This window comes from Heptranchias perlo, chromosome 8, assembly GCF_035084215.1.
Source record: "Heptranchias perlo isolate sHepPer1 chromosome 8, sHepPer1.hap1, whole genome shotgun sequence".
Taxonomy (NCBI): domain Eukaryota; kingdom Metazoa; phylum Chordata; class Chondrichthyes; order Hexanchiformes; family Hexanchidae; genus Heptranchias; species Heptranchias perlo.
The window spans coordinates 76281811-76305042 of NC_090332.1; the positions used below are offsets into that span (position 1 = coordinate 76281811).

At 44.2% G+C, this 23232-nt stretch overlaps 1 protein-coding gene across 1 annotated transcript in view; it reads left to right on the forward strand.

Annotated features, from left to right (window-relative positions):
* Positions 1 to 23232, forward strand: part of esr1 (estrogen receptor 1) — a 228103-nt gene that overhangs the window by 100480 nt on the left and 104391 nt on the right. The window contains exon 3 of the mRNA XM_067989369.1: positions 6668 to 6784. Within this exon, the coding sequence (XP_067845470.1) occupies positions 6668 to 6784 (117 nt within the window). The remainder of the gene's footprint in view (positions 1 to 6667; positions 6785 to 23232) is intronic.

Sequence of the window (23232 nt, forward strand, 5' to 3'; positions counted from 1 at the left end):
AAAATATTCTGCTTTTCTATTCTTCTTACCAAAGTGGATAATTTCACATTTCCCCACATTATACTCCACCTTGTCTCCCACTCACTTAACCTGTCTATATCTCTTTGCAGCCTCTTTGCATCCTCCTCACAGCTTAAACATAAGAAATACAAGCAGGAGTAGGCCATCTAGCCCCTCGAGCCTGCTCCGCCATTCAATAAGATCATGGCTGATCTTTGCCCTCAGCTCCACTTTCCTGCCTGATCCTCATATCCCTTGATTCCCCTAGAGTCCAAAAATCTATCTATCTCAACCTTGAATACATTCAGTGACTCAGCATCCACAGCCCTTTGGGATCCTCTTACTTTCTCACCTAGCTTTGTATCGTCAGCAAACTTGGATACATTATACTCGATCCCCTCATCTAAGTCATTGATATATATTGTAAGCAGATGAGACCCAAGCACTGACCCTTGCTGCACCCCACTAATTACAACCTGCTAACCCGAAAATGACCCGTTTATTCCTACTCTCTGTTTTCTGTCCGTTAACCAATCCTCAATCCATGCTAATATATTACCCCCAATCCCATGAGCCCTAATCTTGTGTAACAACCTCTTGTGTGGCACCTTATCGAATGCCTTTTGAAAACCCACTGCTTCCCTCTTATCCACCCTACTAGTTATACCCTCAAAAAACTCTAATAGATTTGTCAAACACGATTTCCCTTTCATAAAAACGCTTTGACTCTGCCTAATCATATTATGATTTTCCAAGTGCCCTGTTACTACGTACGTAATAATAGATTCTAGCATTTTCCCTTCTACTGATGTCAGGCTAACTGACCTATAATTCCCTGTTTTCTCTCTCCCTCCTTTCTTGAATAGCAGGGTTACATTTGCTACCACGGGGATTGTTGTGGAATCTAGGGAATTCTGGAAGATCAAAACCAATGCATCCACTATCTCTGTAGCCACCTCTTTTAAAACCCTAGGCCATCAGATCCAGAGGAGTTGTTGGCTTTTAGTTCCATTAATTTCTCCAGTACTTTTTCTTTACTAATCTTAATTACTTTAAGATCCTCACTCTCATTAGACCCTTGGTTCCCCACTATTTCTGGTACACATTTACTTTCGTTCCTCTCTTCCTTTTTATATTCTTGTAGAAGCTCTTACAATCTTTTTATATTTCTTGCTAGTTTGCTCTCATTTTCAATTTCCTCCCTCTTTATCAATTTCTCGGTCATCCTTTGCTGATTTCTAAAACTCTCCCAATCCTCAGGCTTACTGCTCTTTTTTAGCAACATTGTAAACCTCTTCTTTTAATCTAATACTATTCTTAACTTCTCTAGTTAACCACAGTTGGATCACTTTTCCCATGGAATTAGAACTCCTGCTTCATTGGATAAATCCTAAATCAGAGAAAGACAGACTTGCGCCTGTCATGACCTCAGGACAACCTAAAGCGCTTTACAACCAATTAAGTATTATTTTAAAGTGTAGTCCCTGTTCTAATGTAGGAAACGCAGCAGCCAATTTGCACACAGCAAGGTCCCTTAAACAGCGAACAGCAACTTGGTAATGATCAGATAATCTGTTTTTAGATGTTGGTTGAGGGTGAAATATTGGCCAGTTCACCAAGGGAGAACTCCCCTGCTTTTCAAAATAGTGCCATGTGATCTTCTACATCCCCTTGAGAGGGCAAACGGGGCCTCAGTTTAAAGTCTCAACTGAAAGACAGCACCTCCGACAGTGTAGCACTCCCTCAGTACTGCACTGTAGTTTCAGCATGGATTATGGGGCTCAAGTCTCTGGAAATGGACTATGAAACCACAACCTTCTGACTTAGAGGCAAGAGTGCTATGGACTGAGCCACGGCTGACACCTGGATCTGTTAGTATCAGCATGTTGAGATATATGGTTATTAACGAGTACAGAGATCTTGTATGTGATCCTGAGGCTCCGTGTTATAACCTACGGAGCCCCACAAATCCAAAATCTGGGATACCCCAGCTCTAGAGTATGCACTACAGCAGCCCACATCCTGTCCCACTTGAATTGAAGTAGGTTAGATTGGCGGGACAGCACTGAAATGAGCAATTGCAGCCTCTGAGCTTGTCCCTCTGAATTCCATGCTGAAGTCACACTTCATTGTGGCGTGGAACTGATTGTAACTACCAAATCTGAAATTGACAATGAATGACAATTCAACTGTGGGATGGGAGGGCGGGGGGCATCATGGATGAGCCCAGTCACGTCCTCCCTTGTCCCTGTTGTCACCCTAAGCCTGATGTTCCTGTGTTCACTGGTCATGAGCTAGACATGAGGTAAAGAATGTTGGAGTGTTGGGAAAAGATCATCTATTTCCAGCACTGGAGTGAGCATTCCTTCAGGAGTAAGAAAAGTTCATGAAAAGCTGACAATAAAGGTCAAATAAACTTGTTAAAAGTTAAGTGTCCATCTAGCTCCAAAAGCCCTTCACCTGTGTCAACCCTTGTTGACCTAGAACAGTTACAGGGACCTCTGCCATAGTCACTATGGACTAGTGCTTTGAAAATGTAGTGTTAACTAGATATAGGGCTGCATGGTGTCACAGAACTGACGCTGGCATGATGAGTGACAATCAGCCAGTCCTGTGCCACTTCATGGTATCACTGGCACAGTGGCTCAGTCTCATTAAAGGTGAAGGGATCGGGTGCAATGCTGGTTTTACACTCCGCCCAATTATACTCTCCTTTGAAGTCCATGGAGAGTAATATTGGGCGGGGTGTAAAACCAGGATTCCACCCGGTCCCGTGGGATCCCTGCCCGGCAAATTAGGTTAAAATGACCCCCATTGAGTTATTGAGCGAGCTGTCTGTCATTGCACGTTTTCTGCAATGATCTGGAGATTAGTGCTGCTAGTTATTGATATCATTACCTGCTATATGTTCGTTACTGATGGAACTATCAATCTGAGATTATTTGGACGTTTCAAAATTTTGCTCTGCATTCCCAAGCACCACACCTCGCACATTCCCTCAAACTCACTCATCGCTGTTCTTCGTTGTGCATTTGAAAAATTCGCTTTGCAGACTTCAATGGGGATTTACCTGTGACCTTGTATTAAGTACAAACCATTTGAGTAACATCAATTTATTTGCATAAATATACAAACCCTTATGGCTCATTAATCAATACTTTCAGTTTCATTAAAAACTCGTGCCCTGAAAGCAGATTTCCTTTGATGGGGAAACAAGAATTTGATGGGGGGAGCAGAGCGAGGATCTATCCCCTGGGTGGCTGCATTTCTCACTGATTCATCGATGTTTTATTAAAATCAGATATTGCGCTCAATGCTCAGCAGATCCTTTGAACATTTTTATTGCTATACTTTATAGCAGTCTGCTGCGGAAACAGCAGGGATGCCTTGTATCTGTCAGGGAACTTATCACTGCGTTTGATTTTTATTGCTGATTTAGATTGCTTGCTCTTACCAGGAAAATAAGATGACCCCCCACCTCCCCCCATCTTTATTATTAATCTCTCTTGACCTTAAATGTCATGTATTTTATTCAAAAGCTCATGTCTTTACTTGTCAGAATAAGAGTTATGCAATTTTTCCTGCTCTTTCATTTTGAATCTGTGCCGGGTGCAATGATATTGGATGAGAAATTGGTATGAATGTGAAACTAGACAGAAATAGCCTGTGCTTTCAGTAGCTTTTTTTAAAACCGTGATCAATGCGTTTTGGACTTCCAACTTGCAGTTAAAATAATGCAACTGTAAATAGAATCAAAAGCTTATTCCTGTCAGAGGTTCAGTAACCAGTATCTCAGGAGAAGCCACTCCTCTCCCTAAGAACAAAGACTCCCTTTAGCTGGTCGTAATAATGAGCAGTGACTGGGCACTAACATCAGCAAGTGCAAGATTACAAAGAATTCCATAAAATTTACAGCACAGAAACAGGCCATTTGGCCCAATTGGTCTATGCCGTGTTAATGCTCCACATGAGCCTCCTCCCTATCTGCATATCCTTCTATTCCTTTCTCCCTCATGTACTTATCTAGCTTCCCCTTAAATACATCTATGCTATTCACCTCAACCAAGTGGCAGCAAGTTCCACATTCTAATCACTCTCTGGGTAAAGAAGTTTCTCCAGAATTCCTTATTGGATTTATTAGTGACTATTTTATATTTATGGCCCCTAGTTTTGGACTCCCCGACAAGTAGAAACATTTTCTCTACATCTACCCTATCGAACCCCTTCATAATATTAAAGCCCTCTATTAAGTCACCCCTCAGTCTTCACTTTTCTAGAGAAAAGAGCCCCAACCTGTTCAGACTTTCCTGATAAGTATATTCTCTCAATTCTGGAATCAGCCTTGTAAATCTTTTTTGCGCCCTCTCCAGTGCCTCTATATTCTTTTTGTAATATGGAGACCAGAACTGTTCACAGTACTCCAAGATGTAAGGCTATGATATTAGTGTAATGCTGCAAGCAGCACATCAACACAAGGGGCCCAATCTCTGTCTCCCTACCCTCCATTTTTTTCCAACTTGAACAGGGGGACGAATGCCCAAGGCCCACACGCCCATTGCGATTTCCAAGCGGGTTTTGATTTAGGCGCACAACATCTACCCAATCGAACCCCTTCATAATTTTAAAGATCTTTATTAGGTCACCTCTCAGTCTTCTTTTCTAGAGAAAAGAGCCCCAGCCTGTTCAGTCTTTATTGATAAGAAACAGGCAGGGGCCTAATTAAATTATTTATATTAGGGTCCCATGATGTGATTAGGATCCAGACGTAATTTTTTCTGCGAGCTAGTGCTGTTTCCCAAATCCGCCCACAAATCCAAAGAGGCACTCACCTGCTCTCACTTAAATCACTGTAAATGCTTGGTAGAGGTCTAGTCTGTATTTCTCTGTGGTTTTTGGGTGCAGAACTGCTGTTTTGTTTTGCTGGTGGTAACTGGACAACCTTCAGGAAGTTTATGGTGGGGTACTAGCATTGCTTTGTCTGAAAATGGGAATCCTTTTTGGCCATTCTGGGAGCAGCAGCAACAGGTGAAAGGACCAAATGGAGTTGGAGCTGCAGGGAGTCCAGAGAGAAGGCGAATTCGCAGATATCCTACCCTCCCAATTGGGTGTATAGGCCCAGAGTTACATACCTGCACATCTCAGAACAGTACATAAGAAGGTTGCGCTTCTCGAGGGAGGCTGTCACAGAGCTGTGTTGCTATCAGACCTGCGGCCCACAGCCACAGCCACAGCCGCCTATTGCAGTTAAGGTTACTACAGCCCTCAATATCTTTGCCTACATCTCATTCCGGGCTATAACAGGGGTTATTGGCAACATTAGTCAATCTGCATCTCATGCTTGCATTAAGCAGATGACTGATGCCAAGCAAATAATTTTATCACGTTCTGCAAAGTGCTCTCTTACTTATTCTACTGCTCCTACGAGGTGGCTGCAGCAGGTGAGGAGGGAGCCTACTGAGACTCTGATTAGGGCTCTTGAGATGCTCACGCACAGCGACCTCTGGGAGCTGGGCCCGAGAGGCCCTGGCTGGAGACTGCAGCATCTTGACCTCTGTCAGAGCAGTCTGGCCCGGCTGGCATTCTGGCACCAGAGCAGGTTTTCACGAGTTCACACTGCCAGCGGGGAGCCTCAACTGCGAACAGCACATATCGAGAAATAACGGACGTGCCGTACTCTGTTTTCTGTCCAATGAAATGAACTTTGGGGAACATCAAGGGTGGAGTGCCAGCATCGGTGAGAGAGGGGGGGTCCCAAACTAATAACCCAAACTCAGAAACTCAGCTCGCTGGTCTAAACCTGACAGCACATTGACTGAAGGGAATTTGCACCCTCACAAATCCTTCCAGATCAGAACTATAAGCAGTAATTAATATGCACATATCCTGCCTGTATCCTAACCCGTTCACTCATCAACCCTCTGCTCGCTGACCTACATTGACTCCCGATTCCGGCAATGCCTCGATTTTAAAATTCTCATCCTTGTTTTCAAATCCCTCCATGGCTTTGCCCCATCCTATCTCTGTAACCTCCTCCAGCCTACAACCCTTCGAGACCTCTGTGTTCCTCCAATTCTGGCCTTTTGCGCATCCCCAATTTTAATCGCTCCACCATTGGCGGCCGTGCCTTCAGCTGCCTAGGCCCTAAGGTCTGGAATTCCCTCCCTAAACCTCTCCGCCTCTCTATCTCTATCTCCTCCTTTAAGACGCTCCTTAAAACTTACCTCTTTGACCAAGCTTTTTGGTCACCTGCCACAATCCAGGTGGCAGGTGACCAAATTAGGATCGACAAAATTAGGAGGAAGAACTGCTATGCCTGCAGACAGCAGCCCAGCTGGCACTACATTGCCAATTGCAGTTAAGGTTACTACAGCCCTCAATATTGTTGCCTCAATCTCATTCTGAGCTACAACAGGGGATATAGGTAACATCAGTCAATCTGCATCTCATGCTTGCATTAAGCAGATGACTGATGCCAAGCAAACAATTTTATCACGTTCTGATATCTCCTTACGTGGCTCGGTATCAAATTTTGTTTGACTTTCATGTGAAGCGCTTTGGGATGCTCTACTACGTTAAAGGCGCTATATATATGCAAGTTGTTGTTGTTAACATTGGAGAAATGTATACTGTGGTTGAAATTTATTTGGGATCTCTCCTTTTTTTCCAGGACACAATGACTACATGTGCCCTGCCACAAACCAGTGCACCATCGACAAAAATAGGAGGAAGAGCTGCCAAGCCTGCAGACTGCGTAAATGCTATGAAGTGGGCATGATGAAAGGTGGTATGTAGTATTTGGCTTTTAGTTCTCATGTCACCTGTGTTCAGATTGTAAAAGCAGAAACACATTAGTTTTTGTCAATATTTTCGATAGAAGGTGTGACAAGGGCGAATGACATTACCACTGTTGATCAATTTTTAGATGTAAGATGTCAGCCTTGGCTCAGTTGCCTCTGAGTCAGAAGGTTGTAGGTTCAAGCCCCCCTCCAGAGACTTAAGCACACAATCCAGGCTGATGCCTCAGTGCTGCACTGTTGGAGGTACTAACTTTCATATGAGATGTTAAACCAAGGCCCCCTCTCAGGTGGATGTAAAAGATCCCATGGTACTATTTGAAGAAGAGCAGGGGAGGCCTGGGCAATTTTTAACCCTCAATGAACATCACTATAACCGATTATCTGGTCATTTATTTCATTGCTGTTTGTAGGACCTTGCTGTGTGCAAATTGGCTGCTGCATTTTCCTACATCAAAATATTTAAAATAATGATTGAGAAAGACATAAGTAAGACAAAGAGCAAAGTAATGGATTGGAAAAAAGCTGGTTTTGAGGGGATGAGAATGGAACTAGGGTGGGTAAAGTGGAAAAAAAATCTAGACAGACAAAGAAATGGAACAGCTGTGTAATTTTTAAAATGGTGATCAATAGAGTTCAGGAGAAGTATATTCCTCTAAAAAGCAAGAACAAATTAGCCAATAATATAACACCATGGATGAATAAAGAGAAACGGTTAAAATTGAAACTAATAAAAAGGCATACTCTAAGTACATAGACAATAAAAGAGAGGGTGACAGAAGGGACTATGAAGAGGTTAGGAAAGAAGTCAAAAAAACAATTAAGAAAGCAAAGGGAAACAACGAGATTAAATTATCAAGGAATATAAAAAGAAATAGTGAAGTATTCTACAGACACATGAAGAACAAAAGAAAAATCAGAACAGGGATAGGGCCACTAAGGGATACACAAGATAAATTCACAGGTAACAACAGCGAAATGGCAGAAATATTGAATAGTTACTTTGCCTCCGTATTTACCAGGGAGACTAACATTTGAAAAAGAGGTCAAAAAAGATATTAAAACCTTTAAGATTGAAAGGGGAGAGATAATTGATAAACTAACCAAACTAGGGAGGACAAGACCCCTGGTCCGGATGGATTGCAACCGCGAATATTAAGGGAAGTTAGGAAGGAGATAGCAGAGGCACTTTTACATATATACAAAAGTTAATTAGAAAAGGGAAAAGTGCAGCTAAATTCATTCCTATATTTAAAAAGTGAGATAGAACAAGTCCAGGGAACTATAGATCAGTTAGCTTAACATCAGTCGTAGGAAAGATAATGGAATCTTTACTCAAAGAATAGAGAATGAAATAATAATAAAGAATAGTCTGCACGGATTTCAGAAGGTTAAGTCATGCTTGACCAATCTTAATGAATTCTTTGAAGAAGTAACAGATAGAGTAGTCAAGGTTAATGCAGTAGATGTAATCTATTTGGATTTTCAAAAGGTCTTCGATAAGTTACCGCATTGTAGACTGATGGCTAAGATCAGAGCATGTGGAGTCAGAGGACAGGTAGCAAAATGGATAGCAAACTGGCTACGAAACAGTAAACAGAGAGTAGGGGTTAAGGGTAGCTACTCAGACTGGCAAACGGTGGGAAGTGGTGTATCCCACGGATCAGTGCTGGGACCACTGTTGTTCACCATTTACATTAACGATTTGGATTTGGGAATCGGAAGTACAATTTCAAGATTTGTGGAAGACACCATATTGGAGGAGGTAGTTAATAGAAAGGAAGAATGTGTCAAAATGCAAGAGGACATTAATTATCTTGCAGAATTATCTGCGCCTCCAGCCAAGCTGTTTCAGTATAGCTACAACACTGGCATCTACCCGACAATGTGGAAAATTGCCCAGGTATGTCCTGTCCACAAAAAGCAGGACAAATCCAATCCGGCCAATTACCGCCCCATCAATCTACTCAATCATCAGCAAAGTAATGGAAGGTGTCGTCGACAGTGCTATCAAGCGGCACTTACTCACCAATAAACTGCTCACCGATGCTCAGTTTGGGTTCCGCCAGGACCACTCGGATCCAGACCTCATTACAGCCTTGGTCCAAACATGGACAAAAGAGCTGAATTTCAGAGGTGAGGTGAGAATGACTGCCCTTGACATCAAGGCAGCATTTGACCGAGTGTGGCACCAAGGAGCTCTAGTAAAATTGAAGTCAATGGGAATCAGGGAGAAAACTCTCCAGTGGCTGGAGTCATACCTAGCACAAAGGAAGATGGTAGTGGTTGTTGGAGGCCAATCATCTCAGCCCCAGGACATTGCTGCAGGAGTTCCTCAAGGCAGTGTCCTAGGCCCAACCATCTTCAGCTGCTTCATCAATGACCTTCCCTCCATCATAAGGTCAGAAATGAGGATGTTCGCAGATGATTGCACAGTGTTCAGTTCCATTCGCAACCCCAGATAATGAAGCAGTCCGAGCCCGCGTGCAGCAAGACCTGGACAACATCCAGGCTTGGGCTGATAAGTGGCAAGTAACATTCGCGCCAGACAAGTGCCAGGCAATGACCATCTCCAACAAGAGAGAGTCTAACCACCTCCCCTTGACATTCAACGGCATTACCATCGCCGAATCCCCCACCATCAACATCCTGCGGGTCACAATTGACCAGAAACTTAACTGGACCAGCCACATAAATACTGTGGCTACAAGAGCAGGTCAGAGGCTGGGTATTCTGTGGCGAGTGACTCACCTCCTGACTCCCCAAAGCCTTTCCACCATCTATAAGGCGCAAGTCAGGAGTGTGATGGAATACTCTCCACTTGCCTGGATGAGCGCAGCTCTAACAACACTCAAGAAGCTCGACACCATCCAGGACAAAGCAGCCCGCTTGATTGGCACCCCATCCACCACCCTAAACATTCACTCCCTTCACCACCGGCGCACAGTGGCTGCAGTGTGTACCATCCACAGGATGCACTCCAGCAACTCGCCAAGGCTTCTTCGACAGCACCTCCCAAACCCGCGGCCTCTACCACCTAGAAGGACAAGAGCAGCAGGTACATGGGAACAACACCACCTGCACATTCCCCTCCAAGTCACACACCATCCCGACTTGGAAATATATCGCCGTTCCTTCATCGTCGCAGAGTCCAAATCCTGGAACTCCCTTCCTAACAGCACTGTGGGAGAACCTTCACCAGACAGACTGCAGCGGTTCAAGAAGGCGGCTCACCACCACCTTCTCAAGGGCAATTAGGGATGGGCAATAAATGCTGGCCTTGCCAGCGACGCCCACATCCCATGAACGAATAATTAAAAAAAGAATGGGCATTTAATTGACAATTTAATTTCAATATAGATGAGTGTAAGGTGGTGCATTTTAGTAGGAAGAGTAAGGAGGCCACATACTGCTCAGATAATAAGAGTCTAAGCGGGATAGGGGTGCCAAAGGACCTAGGGGTACCGATACACAAAGCACTAAAAATACCGATGCAGGTTAATAATGCCATTAAAAAAAAGGCAAATCAAGCACTGGGTTTCATTTCTAGAGGGATAGAATTGAAAAGCAGAAAGGTTATGTTCAACTTGTTATAGAACCTTGGTTAGACCACACTTGGAGTATTGTGCACAATTCTAGTCTCCATATTATAGAAAGGATATAGAGGCATTGGAGAGGGTGCAAAAAAGATTCACAAGGATGCTATCAGAACTGAGAGGATATCCTTATCAGGAAAGGCTGAACAGGCTGGGGCTCTTTTCTCTGGAAAAGAGAAGGCTGAGGGGTGACCTGAAAGAGGTCTTTAAGATAATGATAGGATTTGACAGGGTAGATGTAGAGAAAATGTTTCCCCTTGTGGGGAGTCCAAAGCTATTGATCATAAATATAAATTCAGAAGAAATCTGTTTACCCAAAGAGTGGTAAGAATATGGAACATGCTACCACAAAGAGTAGTTGAGGCAAATAGCATCTATGCATTTAAGGGGAACTAGATAAGCGCATGGGGGAGAAAAGAATGGAAGGATATCCTGATAGGGTTAGATGAAGCAAGGAGGAAGGAGACATATGTGGAGCATAAACACCGGCATAGACCTGTTGGGCCGAATGACCTGTTTCTGTGCTGTAGTTTCGATGTAACTCGAAAGTAAAGAATGAGGAGTAAAATGAAAGGAGATAGAGGCCGAGATACAGAGACAGTGAATGAACAGAGAGAGGGTCAATGAAGTGGGGAGAAAAAGAGAAAATTAGGTGGAGAGAGATTTGTGTTTTGTATTATCTCTCTGAACACTCATGTAGTAACAAATTAATAATTATTATTATTGGACTAGCTGCACCAATTTCCTTCTCTTCAAATCAAACAGAAAGCATGGCTTGAGTGGCTGTGAGGAGATATATTTTCAGCGTGTAAAATTTCTCTGTGATAGAGCAGTGTACAAAGTACGCCATTTGATAATGCTCTTGACTCTATCATAAGGCTGTGGGTTGGAACCCCACTCCAGGACTTGATTGCATGACCTAGGCTGACACTTCAGTGAAGTACCGAGGGAGTGTTGCATTGCTGGAGGTAACACCTTTTGGCTGAGATGTTAAACTAATGCCTTGTCTGCCTATTTAGGCGGTTATAAAAGATCCATGACGAGCAGGGAGTTCTTTTGCTGTCCTGGCCAATATTTCTCCCTTGAACAATACCACCAAAAAATGACAGGTCATTCATCTCATTGCTGTTTGCAGTGCGCAAATTTCCTACAATACAACAGTGACTACACTTCAAAAGTACTTCATTGGTTGTGAAGCGCTTTGGGGTATTCTGAAGATGTGAAAGGCACCATATAAATGTAAGTTCTTTCTTCCAGAAGTTGTGAGTTAAAAGCTACCGTAGTAAGTTATAAAATTGAATTCAATAAATCTGGTAATTTATGGGCTGGCACCAGAAAATGACCATGAAAAGTTGTTGGATTGTTGCATAAATCCAACTGGTTCACTAATGTCCTCCAGGGAAGGGAACCTACCACCCCTACCCAGCCTGATCTACACGTGACTCCAGTCCCACACTATGTGGATGACTCTTAATGCCCTCAGGGCAACTAGGGATGAGCAATAAATGCTGCCTTGCCAGTGTACCCACATTTCCAGAACAAAGAAAATGCTGAATGATGGAATTCAGAGGCAGGGATTAGAATATGCCTCTTTTCCACACTTTTTATTGTTTTTTTGAAATATATATTTTAATGGGCATAATGTAAAGCCTGATACAGATTGGGACTTTCACATGGAAAAATGGGGCAAAATGCAGGTTCACACTGAATGGGCATACCTGTTGCAGCCTGGAGAATATGGCACTCAGTGACTTTTATTCTTTCATGTTTGCTCCTCCTCCCCTCAGTACAGAGTTGGGCTGATAAGGTCTAATGTTTAAAAGTAGCTTGTGTACTGTAGTTAAAATTTAACCTCTCATATCGCTGATAGTCAGGCCTTGTTGTAACAAGCTGCTCATATAATTAACTTAATTGTATTTCTCGAAGACATTGCTTCATTTAACTTGGGATCCGCCATTTGTTATTGAAAGTTTTCAATTATAACAAAGAACAAAGCATACTAAATTCCTCTTTGAAGACCACCATGAATCGGAGATCCACTTGGGTCATTAACTCCTCTGTAGCTGCCAGCAAAGTCGTGGTTGGCCAGCACAAGAAGCTTTCATGTTCGGAAATTCAGTCTCCTTTCCTGCTCATCTCCCCTTCCCTTCCCAGCCCAGGTGAAATGTCTTGTTCTCCGCAACCCTCTGCTTTAAGTAGCTTGACCACAAATTCAACAAAACCCATTCGACTGAGACAGGTGGTCAAAGGTGCCTGCAGCCCTGGATTCGAAGCTGTGACATGTAGGTCGGTGACTTAGGCATTAACTTTGGCTTAAAAAGAATTTACCTTTCCAATTTTTTTTTTGCTGGTCAAATTTTTAATTCCACCGCCTCCCCCCCTTCCCTCCTCCCCCCACCAATCTGCTGAGTTTGAGACAATGCAGCCCTCGCTGCTCAGCCTATCTGCAAAACTCAGAACCCTCGCTTTATCTTAGCCTATTTTCTTTGAACCAATTAAATGGCATCAGGATCCCCCATTGCCGCAAAATAACGGTCAGTTACTGACATGTGACTGATGTGTACTCAGCCATATGGAGTAAGCATTCTCCATTCATCCAGGTACTTCAAAAAGAGAAGCATTGCAGCTGGTCTGGAACTACTTCCATTGTCCAATATAAAATCCTCATCTTCATGTTGAAATCCCTTCATGGTGACACCGAGCCACATAAAGAGATATTAGGACACATGACCAAAAGTTTGGTCAAAGAGGTAGGTTTTAAGGAGTGTCTTAAAGGAGGAGAGAGAGTTGAGATGCAGAGAGGTTTAGGGAGGGAATTTCAGAGTTTACGGCTTAGGCGTAAATGGTTGAGCGATTAAAATCGGGGATGTGCAAAAAATATATATCTCCATATATAATTGTTCTCGAATGGTCTTGTATCAAACACCCAACCCTGGATTCAGGGTGTAAGGAAAATCAAATGGCTAACTTGCCCCTCCTTTGTCTGGCCCACCTTTCTGCAAGGCCGTGATGGCAACTTTCTGCTGTTGACACTGGTGGGCACAAAAGTAGCTCGGACAGCAGCTGGTATGAACTGTTCATCTGTGTGGGGCGGCAAACACCGAGATCAGTTTGCACTGATGCTAGCTGCTCACTGACTGGGATAAAGCCAGCCTAGCTTGTCCAGATAAAGGGAACATTGCTGCATTGTTTCGGCAACTCATTGCCAATTCCTTCTCCAAGATCCTCTCCACAGTGGCACCTTAAGTAGTCTAGACCACTTTGATCACTCAGATCAAAGCACTCTCTGTACTTACAGTGACAAACTGCTGGTAATAAATGAGCCATTTCAATAATAGTGCTTTAAATTTTATAATGTTAAAAAAAACATTGAGTACAAAAGAAAGCCCAGATAGTGCTTTTTATTAAAGATTTACACAGGGTACCTCAGTTATGCATGATAGCTTCTATACAATAGGCTTGTGCCCAAGAGTTGTATGTAGACAGGGACCTTAGCCCAGTTCCAGTGTAAGTTCAGCTCACATATCTTATCCCTGCACATTTTGAATTGAGTGTCCATAAATGGAATGAGAGTTAGTCTTCTCTGGTCAGGATTCCCTGGGGCAGATTTCTACCTTGCCACCCATGCTTCAAACTGGTGTGGAGGAGACCCCCATTATAGAAACCATCTGGTCTTCATCTCCATTTATTCCAATGGATGTGTAAATTGGGAGGCAGTGTTGGTGCGCTAGGTCAGTTCAGGGATGCTAAGGCTCCAGTATAGGTGGGCATGTGGGTCGCAGATTTGGCCTGATAATGTTAAAGGAACTATTTGCAATCTGCGCTCCCATCAAACGAGGCCCTGCGCTAGAATCAACAGGCATCAAAAATCCACAACCAGGCATCTTAGAGCAAATTTGTTTAATTGGACACCCTGGGGCCTAAGAAGGCCTTTTGGTTGTCTCATTTGCGGTCAAGAAGGATGGTGAGATCTCGGTCATAAAAGTTGAAACGTTGCAATCAGCCATTGCCTGATTCTTCAGAATACCTATGACTGTGACTGTAAAAGTACCTGAGGGAGGTGTGAAGTGGAACTGTAAGAGTACCTGATGGGGTGGGGAGCGGTGGAGTGTGACTGTAGGAGTACCTGGGGTGGGGGAGTGGAGCTGTAGGAGTATCTGGGGAGGTGGGGGGTGGAGTGAGACTGTAGGAGTATTGGGGTGGGGGAGTGGGACTGTAGGAGTATCAGAGTGGGGGTGGAGTGGGACAGTAGGATTATCTGAGGGCAGGTGGATTGCGACTGTAAGAGTATCTGGTGGGGGTTTGAAGTGGGACAGTAGGAGTATCTGATGGGGGCGGGGGGCGCCTGATGGTAGAGTCAGACTGTAGGAATACCTGAGGAAGCATAGTATGGGACTAGGAGTACCTGGGGGTGGGGAGGGGTGGAGTGGGACTGTAGAAGTACCTGAGGTGGGGGCGGGGGGGCGGTGGAATGGGGCTGTAGGAATACCTGAGGGTGTGGGGAGTGGGTCTGTTTGAGTATCTGAGGGGGGTGGAGTGTGACTGTCAGAGTACCTGAGGGCGTGTGAAGTGAGACTAGGCATATCTGGGGGAGGGGGCAGTGGAGTGGGACTGTTGTAGTTCCTGAGATGGATGTGGAGTGTTACTCACCACTGCTCAGGACTAAGACTTAATTAGTATCCAAGCAATGCCACTGCAAGCAACTTGACTACTTTAGGGGAGATTTGGATCAATATTGAGTTGGGGGGGGGGGGCGATTGGGGGAGATCACTGGATTTCCTGTGTAGCCTTTGAACAGGAGGCAAGAAGCATTAACTATCTCTGGTGTAAATAACAGCGGATCTGGAGTCAATGGTCTTAACCCTCTAGCAGTGCCGTTGACTCCAGGTTGGATATGTTATCTGTCTTGCACCACAATTTCTTGATCATGAATGTTTCCCATTTTGTACCAAAGAGATGATAAAACTCCACTATAGATGACTATTCACTACTGAGGAGAGCAATATTGATATTAAAGCATACGGTATCCTTGGCTTTATAAACAGAAGCGTATAGAGTACAAAAGCAAGGACGTTATGCTAAACCTTTATAAATCACTGATTTGTTCAATTCCGGGCAGCACATTTTAGGAAGGATGTCAAGGTCTTAGAGAGGGTGCAGAGGAGGTTTATTATAATGGTACCAGGGATGCGGGACTTCAGTTATGTGGAGAGACTAGAGAAGCTGGGGTTGTTCTCTTTAGAGTAGAGAAGGTTAAGGGGAGATTTAATAGAGGTGCTCAAAATCATGAAGGGTTTTGATAGAGTAGATAAGGAGAACCTGTTTCCAGTGGCAGGAGGGTCAGTAACCAGAGAACACAGATTTAAGGTAATTGGCAAAAGAAGCAGAGGCAAGATGAGGAGAAATTTTTTTTACTCAACGAGTTGTTATGATCTGTAATGCACTGCCTGAAAGGGTGGTGGAAGCAGTTTCAATAATAACTTTCAAAAGGGAACTGGATAAATACTTAAAGGGGAAATTTGCAGGGTCATGGGAAAGAGCAGGGAAATGGGATTAATTGGATAGCTCTTTCAAAGAGCTGACACAGGCATGATGGGCCGAATGGCCTCCTTCTATGCTGTATAATTCTATGATAGGGTATCGTAACCTCACCCATCGAAAGTGCATGGGCACATGTGAGAAAAGATAATCCATGCAGCAATCATCACTGTGGGATGGGGAGTAAAATGAGAAATTGAGAAATTTCAGTCTTTTGGGTAACTAGTCTTTGAAATGTTTGGTTGCATTTTGTTTTAAGATACAATGTAAATTTGGCCATGTGACTCAACTGCCTGTCCTCCATACCTTCAAAGATCTCTTGATACCTCCTACTGGTTTGCATCAGGCCCTCTTTAAGATTCCTGCATATTGACACCTACCAGAAATGTCTGAAAAGGAAGCTGAGAAGAGGCCTTCAAGCCTATCCCACCCTATCCATTAGACAGTGCAAGCGCTTCACCCTTCTTCCCAACTCCTACTAATGCTGACCCCTGGGGGAGGCAAAAGCCTTTGGTCAATTTCAGGAAAACCCGGAAATTCCTCTGACTTTCTACAGCAATCAAGCAAACCCCAGGAGACCAAGGTGACCAACAAAGTATCATTAGACCTACTTAACTATCTCGTTTCCCCCATTTGTCCCAAGAAGCCCTCAATAGACTGCCAAAATTGTATCCATCAACCTCCTTCCACTGTATTGAGCTATTTCATGTGTTTACGACCTTCTGCATGAAGGATTATCTCGTTTAAGATTGAATCCGTATCCCCTTATCTTAGAGCTCATGTTAATATTGAACATCCTTCTGGGATTCAACTTATCTACTTCTTGGATGATCTTAAAGACTTCACTAAGGTTATCTCTAAGCTCCCTTTTTTCCAAAGTACTCACCCCTAGTCTCCCTACCCTTCCCTCATAGCTCAGGTGACCAGTCTCATTTATCGGCTTAATTGCCTTTCTTTGTAGTCCCTCCAAGTCCAGGATGTCCTCACTGTGGTAAAATGCCCATAACTGTACACTGTACTCAAGGTTGGGATGGACCAGTGCTTTGTGCAAGTGGAATATCACTTCCTCCATAAACTTGAGCTCATCCAAAACTCTGCTGCCCAAACCCTAATTTGCACCAAGTCCCGTTCACCCATCACCCCTGTGCTCACTGACCTACATTGGCTCCTGGCAATGCCTCAATTTTAAAATTCTCATCCTTGTCTTCAAATCCCTCCATGTCCTCGTCCCTTCCTATCTCTGTGACCTCCCCCAGCCATACAACCCTCTGAGATTTCTGCGCTCTTCCAATTTTGGCCTCATGCGCTTACCCGATTTTAATTGCTCCACCGTCGGCAACCGTGCCTTCAGCTGCCGAGGTCCTAAGCTCTTGGAACTCTCTCCCTAAACCTCTCCGCCCTTCTACCTCTCTTTCCTCCTTTAAGAGGCTCTTAAAACCTACCTCTTCCCGTCCTAGTATCTCCTTATTTGGCTCAGTGTCAAATTTTGTTTGATAACGCTCCTGTGAATCTCCTTGGGACATTTTACTACATTAAAGATGCTACATAATGCAAGTTATTGTTGTTGTTTTCTCATCAGTCTTATCTCCCAAGTGAGAGCAAGATGCAACTAGGAATCAAAACCAAAAAGCCAAGTCTCCTTCTCCTTGAACAAAGTGTTGAGGGAGAAACAGACATCCTCTGTCAGTGTCATGCCATGGTCTTGTGACCACAAAATCTCTTACCTCTCCCCCCCCCGCCCACCAACTCTGAGAATGGCTGCTTCCTGTCGGGATTATGCTAGATCCTGATCACCGTGCCGATTGCATAATACATCGCTCTATTTTATTTCCTCCTTATTTCTCCACACAATATTGAGCTGTAATGATCCCAGAAGTTGGAGAGATTACTCTTCAAGTGAAGGACAACCCAGTAGACTAGTTGCACCATTTATCTGGGTTTGTATCTTGATATAGAGCACAATTGAAATGCTACAGGAATTCTATTTGCTGGCAGGAACTTAACCATTGGATGTTCTCCACGATCATGTCCTCTGTGATCTTCGTCTAGTACTTCAGTTCTGCTAGCTGCTGCTACCATGGAACAACAACTGAAGCGGACTGAATCATTTGGACTCTACTCTTGGAGTGACTAGTTTATTGTTTACAAAAATAGATAAGAATCTTTTAATAAAGTATAGTTCCTTTTTGCATGTTGTGTCTCAGCTCAAGGTTCCCTCTTTTAGATACTATGTAAAGAGTTTGCTATCATTTAAGGATTTCTAAAAAAAAATCCTTCCTAATGCATCGGTCTAGACACATAATATGATAAAGCTGTTTTAAAAAAAAAACATATGGCATCCTTGGATTTCTAAATAAAGACAAAGGGCGTCATTTTAGCACCCGCTATCGGGTGCGTTCCTGGTGGGGGGGCTCCGAAAATCGGAGAATCCCGGCGCGGGACCCGAGCCCGCCCCGAACCCGTGCACTTCAGGGTTCCCCGCTGACGCGCCGGCGTGCGCGCGCAGCCCCCGCTGGTGGGAATCCCGCAGGCAATTAAAGCCAGCGGGATGCCACTTGAAAGTATTTATTTAGGTATTTCAGGTCATTAACTGACCTGATTAAGGGATTATGTGAGAAGGGGTGGGATTTTAGAGCAAACTGGGACTGTTTCCCATACTGGGGGAAACACTCCCAGGTCAAATGGATGTGTTGCAGCTGTCAGCCTGTGGCAGCTGCAAAGGTCCATTTGACAGGTGGTGGGGGGGAGACCCTCAGCCATTGCAGGAGGCCACTCTGTCACTTGGGACAAAGTTTGGCCTCAACCACCCTCCTCCTGACAGTCAAAGTCACCAACCTGCACACTTACCCCGGGGTCCAGAGATATGTACCTACCTTGAGACCCCCTCAGATGTACATCTTGCGGATGGGGGCTGCCGTAGCTTCAGTCATGACCTCCTCGGAGGGCGAAAGCATCACCAGCCTCACCAGCCTCGCCATCCACGCCGTCCACCTCTGACACGTGGAGCTCCACAACAGAGTGCTGTGACACATCCACCTGTACAGCAGGAGGGAGGGCTACCACAGAGAGAGATGCGTCGCAGAGGGCACTACCCTCGCCACAGGGTCCACAGACCGAGGCTCAGCCTCCTGGACCTCTCTGAGCAGCAGTGCACACGGAGGCTCAGAGTCACTCGACATGTAGTCGTGGACATCTGCAGCCTCTTTCATGCCGAGCTGCTCCTGGCTGGCCCGAGCACCATCTTCTTACCTGTCGCTGTCAAAGTCACCACTGCCCTCAACAACTTCTCCTCTGCATCCTTCCAGGGTGCAACCGGGGACATCGCCGACGTCTCTCAGTCGTCTGCGCAAAAGAGCCCTGCAAATACACCTACACCCACTCTGCAGTGACACAATGGGTGGCATCAGTTGTGGGTCCTCATAGTGATCCTCAGGAAAGGGCATTATTACACAAACCAGACAAGATTCGCGAAGACATGGCAGTAGTGGTGACAATATAATATGTAATGTGAGTTGGTCAGAAATTCAATATAAGTAACACCCATGACAAACCCTCAAACACGCTTGTGAATCCCCTTCATGCTCACGACACGTTTGCCTTACGCTGCCTACTGCACATATGTGATGCATGCCCTGTGGCTGCAGCACAGGTAGTGGCAGGTTGAGTGAGGGTGGCCTTGAAAGAGATGCACGAGAGGGTGAGTATGAGGTAGAGCCATGAGATTGTATGAGGATTGGGTTGAGTGGTCGTGGCGGGATGAGTACTGGCGAGGTGAGTAGGTGCAGGTAAGATGAGGATGAGGTTTGAGTGGGTATGAGGGGTGATGTGACAGAGTAGTGTTGGCAGTGCTGAAGGAGATGTGGGGTGGGGGCAGTGATGTGGCAGACGGAGTGTAGAGGAAAGACTATGTGTACTCACTTTGGCTGACCTACTGAGGTCATTGGAGCGCCTCCTGCACTGTATGCAGGTGGGCGATACGTTGGTTGCGCTGGTGACCTCCTCTGCCACCTCGAGCCAGGCCTTCCTGGTGGCAGAGGCAGGCCGCTTCCTCCTGCACCCCGGGAGGAAGATCTCTGTCCTCCCCCTCCTCCTCACCCCATGTATTGATACCTGTAGTGAGGCATCATTAAACTGGGAGCAGCCTTCCCCCTGGGCTGCTCCATGCTGTAATTTTTGCTATTTGTTGCAGTGTCTGTCAGTGGAGGACTGCCCCTTTAAATAGAGCTCCTCCAGCTGACAGATGTTACTGCGCATGCACAGCCCGCCCTACGCGCAGATCAGCAGTGGGGAACCCGGAAGACCAGGTAAGTGGATCCAATTAGTGGATTGTCTGCTACAATCGCGCAAGGAGCTGACTAATTTCACTGGGCGCGTTACCCACGCGCCCGATAGCCCCCCCCCCGCCGAGAACCCGCAGCCCTGCTAACATCGGGCCCAAAGAGTACAAAAGCAAGGAAGTTGCTTTAGATTTAGTAATGAGTAATGAGCAAGAATTAGTTAGTAATCTAACTGTAAGGGAACATTTATCTAATAGTGATCATAATATGATCGAATTCAATGTTAGGTGTGAAAAGGAGAAACTTAACACAGTTTCTAAGATTCTAGATTTTGGTACGGCTAACTTTAACGGGATGAGATAGCAACTGACACCAGCAAACTGGTCAAAACTGTTATCGGGTAAAACTACGGATTAACAGTGAGAGGTGTTCAAAAAAGAATTTAGCTCAATACAGCACCAGTATATACCCCCAGGGGCAAGAGCTCTACTTACCAAATAAAACAACCATGTTTGACAAAATAGGTTAGAGATAACATGAAACTAAAGGAAAGAGCATTCAAAACTGCAAAGAATAGTGTAGATCCAGGGGATTGGGAGAGAGATAAAGAACAGCAAAGGAAGACAAAAAAGATAGTAAGAGCTGCAAAAAGGGCATATGAAAAGAAACCTGTGAGGGATATCAAGATTAACACAAAAAGTTTCAATAATCATACTAGAAGAGAAAGGGTAGTCAAAGGTCATGTGGGCCCTTTAAAAACAGATGCAGGTAATATTGTAAACAAAAATAGGGAAATGGCAGGCTTGTTGAATAATTACTTTTTGTCAGTCTTCACAGTAGAGGTAGAGGATAATATACCTGACATTCCAGGGAAACTAATAATGAATCAAGGACTGGAACTCACTAAAGTTAATGTAACCAAGAAAACAGTATTAAAAAAAATAATGGCACTAAAGACTGACAAATCCCCAGGACCTGATGATTTCCACTCCAGGATTTTAAAGGAAGTACGTGAGGAAATCGCAGATGCTTTAGCCTTAATTTTCCAAAGCTCTCTTGATTCAGGAATTGACCCTTTAGATTGGAAAATTGCAAATGTAACTCCATTATTTAAGAAAGCTGAGAGAGATAAACCAGGAAATTATAGATCTGTTAGTCTAACATTTGTTGTGGGGAAGTTCTTGGATTCTATAATTAAGGACAGTGTGACTGAGCACTTTGAGAAATTTGAGCTGATTTGAGAGAGCCAACATGGATTTGTAAAGGGTAGGTCATGTCTAATGAACCTAATTGCATTTTTTGAGGAGGTGACTGAAGTAGTAGAAAGGGGAATGTCTATGGATGTAGATTATATGGAATTACATAGAATGTACAGCACAGAAACAGGCCATTCAGCCCAACAGGTCCATGCCGATGTTTATGCTCCACACAAGCCTCCTCCCTCCCTACTTCATCCAACCCTACAACATACCCTTCGATTTCTTTCTCCCTCGTGTGTTTATCTAGCTTCCCCTTAAATGTATCTATGCTAGTCGCCTCAACCACTCCTTGTGGTGGCAAGTTCCACATTCTAACTACTCTCTGGGTAAAGAAGTTTCTCCTGAATTCCCTATTGGATTTAGTGACTATCTTATATTTATGGCCCTTAGTTCTGGTCTCCCCCGCACGGGGAAAACACCTTCTCTATGTCTACCCTATCAAACCCTTTCATAGTTTTAAAGACCGCTATCAGATCACCCTTCAGTCTTCTCTTTTCTAGATAAAAGAGCCCCAGCCTGCTGAATCTTTCTTGATAGATATAACCTATCAGTTCTGGTGTCATCCTGGTAAATCTTTTTTGCACCTTCTCCAGTGCCTCTATATCCTTTTTATAATAAGGACTTCCAGAAGGCATTTGATAAGGTACCTCATAAGAGATTTTTAGCTAATATTAAAGCTCATAGAATTGAAGGCAAATTATTGACCGGGTTAGGTGATTGGTTAGGCGGTAGAATACAGAGAGTAGGGATAATGGGTATGAACTCGAATTGGAAGGAAGTGACTAGTGGTGTCCCACAAGAATCTGTGCTAGGGCCTCAACTATTCACTATATTTATTAGTGACTTAGAAAACACAATAGAGAGCCATATATTCAAGTTTGCCGATGATACAAAGATTGGTCAGTAGTGTAGATGGGAGCATAAAATTACAAAGCGACATTGATAGATTAAGTAAGTGGGCAAAACTGTGGCAGATGGATTTCAATGCATGTAAGTATGAGGTCATCCATTTTGGACCAAAAAAAGATAGATCTGAGTATTTTTTACATGGTGAAAAGCTAGGAACAGTGGAGGTCCAAAGCGATTTAGGGGTCCATGTAGTAGTCAGGTACAAAAAATAATCAAAAAGATTAATGGAATGTTAGCCTTTATAACTAGAGGGCTAGAATATAAAAGGGAGGAAGTTTTGCAACAGCTGTACAAAGCCCTGGTGAGACCACATCTGGAGTACTGTGTGCAATCTGGGCACCGGACCTTAGAAAGGATGTATTGGCCATGTGAATCTGTGCTGCACTCCTTCCGAGAATGTTACCAGGACTCCAAGGGTTAGATTATGAGACAAGATTACATAAATTAGGCTTGTATTCCTTGGAATATAGAAGGTTTTTAGAATTTTGAAAGGAATTGATAGGGTAGATAGAGAGGAACCTTTTCTGCTGGTGGGGGAGTCTAGGACAAGGGGACATAGCCTTAAAATCAGAGCCAGGCCATTCAGGAGAGAAGTTAGAAAACACTTCTTCATGCAAAGGGTGGAAGAAGTGTGGAACTCTCTCCCATAAAAAGCAATAGATGCTGGCTCAATTAATAATTTTAAATCTGAGATCGATAGATTTTTGCTAGCAAAGGGATATGGAGCCAAGGCAGGTGGATGGAGTTAGGATACAGATCAGCCATGATCTCACTGAATGACAGAACAGGCTCGAGGGGCTGAATGGCCTACTCCTGTTCCAATGTTCCTAAGTTTTGGTAAACCTGTATAAATCACTGG